Here is a 7,535-nt window from a genome sequence, read left to right as displayed (position 1 = left end):
TGTTGTTTCATACCCTCCGATATAAGGCAGGAGTGTTTCTTCAGCAATTTTATCCCTACCAGATTATCTCGTCTGATTCTATTAATTCTCTCCCATAAATCTGCTAACAGTGATATGTGATTTACTTACCCTGTTAACTGATCTGAAGACTGTTAAAAGGATTTATCTAGCACTGCACCTAGGAGCAGTTTATGCCTTATCACTCTGTTACTCTGAAGAAGTCTTTCTGAAATCAATTTGGCTGGTTTCATAGTTAAATTCAGCGGACACTGTTTAGTTCTGCACCATAAAATAAGACACTAGATAAACAATAGGAGCAGTAACTGTACTTAATGTGTTGGTCTTGATACGTGTTTAAGTTATAACAAATGACACTCCGAGTCCATATAACTCATAACCTGCGTTCGCTTCTGCTAAATCTTCTGTGTTAGACACACGCACGCACGCACGCTTCAGCGATGGAAGTTCCCGCATACGCTGCTGGCGGGCTTGTCCCGAAGCAGGGCGACCCGAGGATGTTTGGAGTTAATGTTTCACGTCCCCCTGCGTGATTTGTCAGAAAACTCTCCCACGATAAATACACATTAGTTTGAAGGCTTATGAACCGGGTCAGCAGCAAACTGGGAGCGAGGAGGGCTCCACGTTACGTCGTTGAACAGGGATGCTTAAAACCAAACGGGAGCAAGGGGCTATGAGAGGGTCGCTGGAGTGTTCCCTCTGCCTGGCTCAGGGCAGGATTGTTACAAGCAGCGCTGGGAAAAGGGAGCAGTCTGGGGGAATTGGCCTGCGATAATTGTGGAAAAACTGAAGACTGAATAGCTCTAATTGAAATGAAAGTGTGTGATTGTTATGGAAGAAACACTGTTAATAGAGGACTGTAAATGTTTAGACACCCATTGTGAATAGCCAAATAATAAAGAAAAATACTACTAAAATGAGAATTATATAGTGCAGGGAGGATAATGTTGCTTCTGAAGGTTATCCAAAAATTGCTAATAATCTTTTTTTTTTCTCTCTGCTGCGCTGAACAGTAGATGCAGCAGTTCTGTGTAACAATCACACAAGAACAATATTGTACAACTAATAGTTTTACTTGCTGTTCTGGTAGGTCAGAGCTTCAATTAATTTGCAGCACTTGCTTACATTGGTATCAATTAAGAGACAGTCTCCATTAGCTCACACAATTTCATACTCTTTGTCTAGAGTTCAGAGTTTACTCAGGAAATTTACTCGGTTGCAAATGCAGCCCTGTGAATCCTCACATCCAAACAAACTATTTTGCGGGGCTGGAGCCACGTTTCCACAGCCATCTATCACACGGGCAAGTGAAATACTACAAGTGTACATTCTGAAAAGCAATAACCTTTTCATTTAAAAATATTAGCACACATTTTATGTCTCTCATAGGTGAGCGTGTTAAGTGATATACAGTACCACATTCGTCTTGCTCAGGGAAAAAACAAGTACAGGGAATCGGACTGTCCTGGGGGGTTTTATGCTGTGAGCCTGGAAGTTTTGTTGATTCCAACGACGTGAAGAAATAGGAAAGCCAGCCCGAGTAGTTAAGTTGTATTAACTTTGTCATGAATCGCAATCTGTAAGATAAAGCTAGCAGACGTCCGCAGCTCTGTGTGTGCGGGTGTCTTTCGGGACCCTGCAGAACTATATTTTAATTTTGTTAGCGACGCTGGTAGCATTTTTTGGCTTTACGGAATCGCCTCTGTGATCGTCTCTAGATGTAGTTATCTTCCTAAATTTGCAGTATGCCCTACCTTTTTTAGCTGCCAGGAACAGTACATGCCGTATGACTTTCAGATGTTAGTACTGGCACTCATACTGATAATGGCATAGTCAGAAGATGTTATCCATTCGTAAATCCACCGGCCAAGTACTATTTCCTAAGCAGAGATTCCTTGGCTATTGCAAATGATGGTTTTCACAGTCGGTGAAAAATTACCCAGAGACTTGCCCGCACCTACGAAGTAATACCCTGTGCGCAGTTATAAATAGCAAACTCCGAGGGGGAAGGGACAGGGCAAGGGGAGAAGGGAGGATTTGAAGTACAATGTTCAAGAAGCTGGTTTAATATATGACCAAGTGTCAGAAGTCAGGTTTCTGAGAATTACTTTTCAGATAAACAACTTTATAGCACTGCACTTAATCTTACTTACTAGAGACATCTCATTTATCACGGAATTACAAGTAACTTTAATTCTATCGATATTCCCATAAAGCCCGGTCGGAAAATCGAGCCTGGCAGCCCCGGAGGCGGGGGGCCGCGGGTGCAGCCGGGCCGGGCCGGGCCGGGCCGGGCCGAGCCCAGCGGGGCCGGGGCCGGGCGGGGGCCGCCACCGCCCCGACGGGGGGGGCCCGGCCCGGCTCCCGCGGCTCCGCACCGGCCGGGGGCCGCCTCGGCACTGACCTTTCGACGAGAGATGGCGCTGTCGAGGTTTAAACGGAGCCGCTCCGCCGCTCCGCGTCCAGCCCGCTCGCCGCTCCACGGCCCCCCCCGGCGCCGGCCCCGGCCCCGGCCCCGGCCCCATCCCCCTCCCGGGGGGGGCGGCAGGGGAGGCTAAAGTAAATACAATTAGTTCTAAATGTATTAAATTAATTACTCCGGGCCAGCAGGCCAAGTGCGGTGGGGGCGGGCGCGGGGCTTGCAAACTTGCAGGGCTTTCGCACCTCTCGGCGGCGGCGGGGGAGGGGGGGGAGTCGGTGCCCCGCAAAAAAATAATCGATAAATGACACGGGGGCGCTGCGGGGCGGGGGGAGGCGGGGAGCGGAGGGGAGCGAGTGACCCGGCACCGGCACCGGCACCGGGGGAGGGCCGGGCCGGCGGCAGGTAACCCGCGCCCGGCACGGCGGAGCCCCGCGCTACGGAGCGGCCCCGGAGGCGGCGCCGGGTCCCCGCCGGGGGCTGCCGGGGCGCTGCCCGGTGTCGTCCCCCCCACCCCCCCCCGGGGCGCTACCCCGCGTCCCTCCCCCCCACCACCCGGGGCGCCGGGCCCGGCCGCACTGCGCTCCCCCCCCTCCCCTCCCCGCCCCGCCCCGGCCGGAGGGAGCTGCCCCGCGCCCTCAGGTGCCCGCACCGCCCGGGCGGGCGGGGGCAGCCCCCGGGCACCCCGCCCCGGGGCAGGGCGCTCGCCCGAAGGCGCGGCGGGCCGCGGGGAGCGCGGCGGGCCGGGGCCGTCCCGGCGCGGCGCGGCGGCGGAGCGGGAGGAGCGGCCCCGGGCGCGGCCCCGTCCCGCACCCGCTTACCCGGTGAGTCCGGCGGGCGGCGGCGGGCAGGAAGGGGTTAAGGCGCTCCCCAGCTGACAGTCAGCTGATGGGGCCCTGATTGACAGCTCCGAAAAGTTTCCTTGTTTCTATATGTTATGCTAATGAGGGCTGGGATGGCGGCAGCCCATTGGTCCGGCCGCCCAGTCAATTTCCTATTTGACGTCAGGAGCGCTATAAAACTCAGCAATGCTTTTAAACTCTCCTGCTGGATGAAACCTTTAAAATATTTTTCATCTTCTTGCTGTAGCTTTGGGGTCGAGGTGTTTTTTTTTTCTCTCTCTCTCTTTTTTTTTTTAAACTTTTATTATTATTATTTTTATTTTGGTTGCGATCTCGACTTTGATTTTTTTTTTTTTGTCTCCGCTCTTTTCCCTCCTCCCTTCCCCGATGAAACCTCTCTTCTCGCTCCGCACTTTGCATGAGAAAGCCCAGAGGAAAGGCACCATGAAGTGTTAAAAATAACAAAACAAAACAACAACAACAACAAATTTACTCGCGACACCGCCAGCTAACACTTCCAGCTGCCGTTTGCAAGCTGCAAAAGAGAGAGAGAGGAGAGAGCGAGAGAAGGGAGGGAGAGAGGAGCTCAAAAAAAAAAAAAAAAAACCCTTTATGCAAAAGGCGAATAGCAGGAGCCCCTCGCTCTGATGCATCAGCGGCAGCGGAGACTCTGCAAAGGATAACGCGGAGCGGGAGCGAGAGCCGCCGGGGCGAATTGGAGCGGAGGCTGCGAGGGGCCGTGGCGAGAGGCAGAGGCAGGAGAGAGCGGAGCGGAGCTCGCCAAAAATCAAGCTGGCTCACCCGGTGGCAACTCAGAGCAGTCCCCTCGCTCCCGGAGCGCACCCTTTCTGGAGGACTGTCAGCAGCAAAAGGATGGCATCAGAACTGGCAATGAGCAGCTCCGACCTGCCCACCAGTCCCCTGGCCATGGAATATGTTAATGACTTCGATCTGATGAAGTTTGAAGTGAAAAAGGAGCCGGTGGAGACCGATCGCATTATCAGCCAGTGCGGCCGCTTGATCGCCGGGGGATCGCTCTCTTCCACCCCGATGAGCACGCCCTGCAGCTCGGTGCCCCCGTCCCCCAGCTTCTCGGCGCCCAGCCCCGGCTCCGGCACCGACCAGAAGACCCACCTGGAAGACTACTACTGGATGACGGGCTACCCGCAGCAGCTCAACCCGGAGGCGCTGGGCTTCAGCCCCGAGGACGCGGTGGAGGCGCTGATCAACAGCAGCCACCACCCGCTGCCCGGCGCCTTCGATGGCTATGCTAGAGGGCAGCAGCTGGCCGCGGCCGCCGGCGCCGGCGGCTCCGTGCCGGCCGAGGAGATGGGCTCGGCGGCCGCCGTGGTGTCGGCGGTGATCGCCGCGGCGGCGGCGCAGGGCGGCGCGCCCCACTACCACCACCACCACCACCACCCGCACCACGGCGGCGGCGGCGGCGGCGGCGGCGGGCACCCCCACGCCGCGGCGCCGGGCAGCGCGCCGCCCTCCTCCGCCTCCTCGGCCGCCGGCTCCGGCGGCGGCGGCGGCGGCGGCGGCGGCGGCGGCGGCGCCGGGGGGCTGCACCACCCGCACCACGGCGGCGGCGGCGGCGGCGGCGGCGGCGGCGGCCTCCACTTCGACGACCGCTTCTCCGACGAGCAGCTGGTGACCATGTCGGTGCGGGAGCTCAACCGGCAGCTGCGGGGCGTCAGCAAGGAAGAGGTGATCCGGCTGAAGCAGAAGAGGAGGACCCTCAAAAACAGGGGCTATGCCCAGTCCTGCCGCTTCAAGAGGGTCCAGCAGCGGCACGTCCTGGAGTCCGAGAAGAACCAGCTGCTGCAGCAAGTGGAGCACCTAAAGCAGGAGATCTCCAGGCTGGTCCGGGAGAGGGACGCCTACAAGGAAAAATACGAGAAGCTGGTCAGCAATGGCTTCAGAGAAAACGGATCCAGCAGCGACAACCCTTCCTCTCCAGAGTTTTTCATGTGAGTTCCCACAGCCTTGCCACCTTAACTAAAAGTTCTCCGTGTGAGTTGTTGTTGGGGGCTTTGCTAGAGCGACAACCCAGCTTGCCACCTTGTATTACTTTTTTAAAAAAAAAAATACAAAAAAAACAAAAAAAACTCAAAACAATTTTAAAACAAAGTTGTTTTTTGGGTTGGTTTTTGGTTTTGGTTTTTTTTTTTTTCCTTTTTAAGGTGGGCTGGCTCCGTGTTGGCCAACCTAAAGTTCTACATGAGTTTCTTTTCTGTTTATTATTATTATTATTATTTTTTATTTTTGTGGGGGCTTGCTGTTGTGGTTTTTTTTTTTTTTTACATTTAAAAGATCCAACTCGCCACCAACTCAGTTCTTCATATGAAGCTTGCTCTTCTTTGAAACCTGCCATCCACATTATATATATATATATATTTTTAAGTTCATGAGGTTTTTTTTCTTTTGAGCTTGCTGTGTCCAAAAAAAGTCAGATTTTTTTTTTTTTTGCCATCCTGAGTTCTTCATATGAGATTTGAGCTTTGCAAAAAGAAAAATAAAATAAAAAAAATACAAAAAAAAACACAAAACAAAAACAAAAAATACAAAAACAAAGTGAAATTTTTAGACTCCAGCTTGCTGAGTTCCATCAGTTTTTAGCGTTGTTGTGCAAAACTAGAGATATACCTAGATCAACCTGCCAAAATCAAGCCTGCATCAACCTTCGGTGTGTTCATGTGAGTTTTGGCCTTAATCTGCCAAACGTGAGACTTTAGTCTGCCATTAGAATCCCATACTCATCTCATGCATTACGCTTGCTATTTTGTCTTAGCAACAATGAACTATAACTGTTTCGAAAGACTATGAAAAAGAGACGTTATATTAATAAAAAACCCTGCATGCTGGTCATGTACGGTATAATTATTTTTTTTTTTTTCTTTTGCTTGGAAATGGACTTTTGGAGACTATTATGGCATGGCATTCATCCTTTTGTTTTATTGCCTCATCACTTTTTTGGGTTGAAAGCAAAAAAGTGCAACCTTTGATCTTCCTCCTCCTCTTCCTCCCCATTAAAGTTTGCATCTGCTCTAAAACTGCTTTGAGTTACTCAAAACTTCAGACTTCCTTTTAAATGCACTGAAGCATTCCCTCTCAAAAAACATGCCAGAATGGATTTTGATAACCTAATGTGGCAAAAAAAATAATAAAAAAAAAGAACTTTGGAAAGATGTTCCAAAACAAAATTCGCATCCCACTTTGGGGGGGGACATTGAAACCATGCTGTTGCCTAAAACAGTCTATTGACTAAAATTATTATAATTGACTTAAAAATTGATTTTAAATGATCTGCCCCATTTTTTTTTTCCTTTTGCATTTGGTCATTGTCAAATGTGGAATGCTCTGGGTTCTTAGTATATAATTTAATTCTAGTTTCTGTCATCTGTTAGCCCAGTTAAAATGTATGCTACAGATAAAGGAATGTTATAGATAAATTCGAAAGAGTTAGGTCTGTTTAGATGTAGATTTTTTTTTTTTAAAGATTGATGCACTAAATTGTTTACTGTCGTGATGTAAAGGGGGGTAGAATTTGCAACGGGACTGTTTTAAAAAGTAGTTTATGCAGCATGTGCTTGCAACTTAAATATAAGTTGGGTATATGTAGTCCTTGCTATACCACTGACTGTATTTGAAAACCAAAGTATTAAAAGGGGGAGGCACCCCTGTTTATATCTATAGGGGTATTTTACATTCAAAATGTATGGGTTGTTTTTTTTTTTTTTCAAAATTGAAGTATTTGGGACTGAATTGCACTAAGATATAACCTGCAAGCATATAATACAAAAACAACAAAAAAAAATTACGAACCTGTTTAGAACGCTAATACAATTTATGCAGTTATACAGATGGCATTACTGCACAGTTTTAAAATGATGCAGATTTTTTTACAGTTGTATTGTGGTGCAGAACTGGATTTTCTGTAACTTCAAAAATTCCACAGTTTTAAAGGCAATAATCAGTAAATTTTATTTTCAGGGACTTATATCCTGTCTTTTAAAAAAAAAAAAATGGAAAGTAAATCTTACCACAATAAATATAAAAAAATCTTGTCAGTTACTTTTTCTTTTACATATTTTGCTGTGCAAAATTGTTTTATATCTTGAGTTACTAACTAACCACGTGTGATGTTCCTATGTGCTTTTCTTTCATTTTCGACTCTATGGTTATATCAAAAGAGAGAATAATCTACAATAATAAACTGCATTTTTTTGATTCCGTACTCAGTTTCTTAGTCTGTA

At 49.2% G+C, this 7,535-nt stretch overlaps 1 protein-coding gene across 8 annotated transcripts in view; it reads left to right on the top strand.

Moving 5' to 3' along the window:
• The first annotated feature begins 3,462 nt into the window (after positions 1-3,462).
• MAF (MAF bZIP transcription factor) overlaps positions 3,463-7,535 on the top strand; it is a 191,326-nt gene continuing 187,253 nt past the window's right edge. For 7 of the 8 annotated variants that reach the window (XR_010374294.1, XR_010374295.1, XM_064459632.1 and 4 more), the window contains exon 1: positions 3,464-5,249. Coding sequence is in view for 6 of the 8 variants with exons in the window: in XM_064459632.1 (XP_064315702.1) it covers positions 4,153-5,249 (1,097 nt within the window). In the remaining 2 variants the exon portion in view is untranslated. Of the gene's footprint in view, positions 5,250-7,535 lie in introns of all 8 variants that reach the window. The other variant, XM_064459629.1, reaches the window with a different exon arrangement.

The sequence above is a fragment of the Phalacrocorax carbo genome, chromosome 8 (genome assembly GCF_963921805.1).
Source record: "Phalacrocorax carbo chromosome 8, bPhaCar2.1, whole genome shotgun sequence".
Lineage (NCBI taxonomy): Eukaryota > Metazoa > Chordata > Aves > Suliformes > Phalacrocoracidae > Phalacrocorax > Phalacrocorax carbo.
Note: the sequence above shows the minus strand (reverse complement) of the source record. Positions and strands in the feature narration are given on the sequence as shown.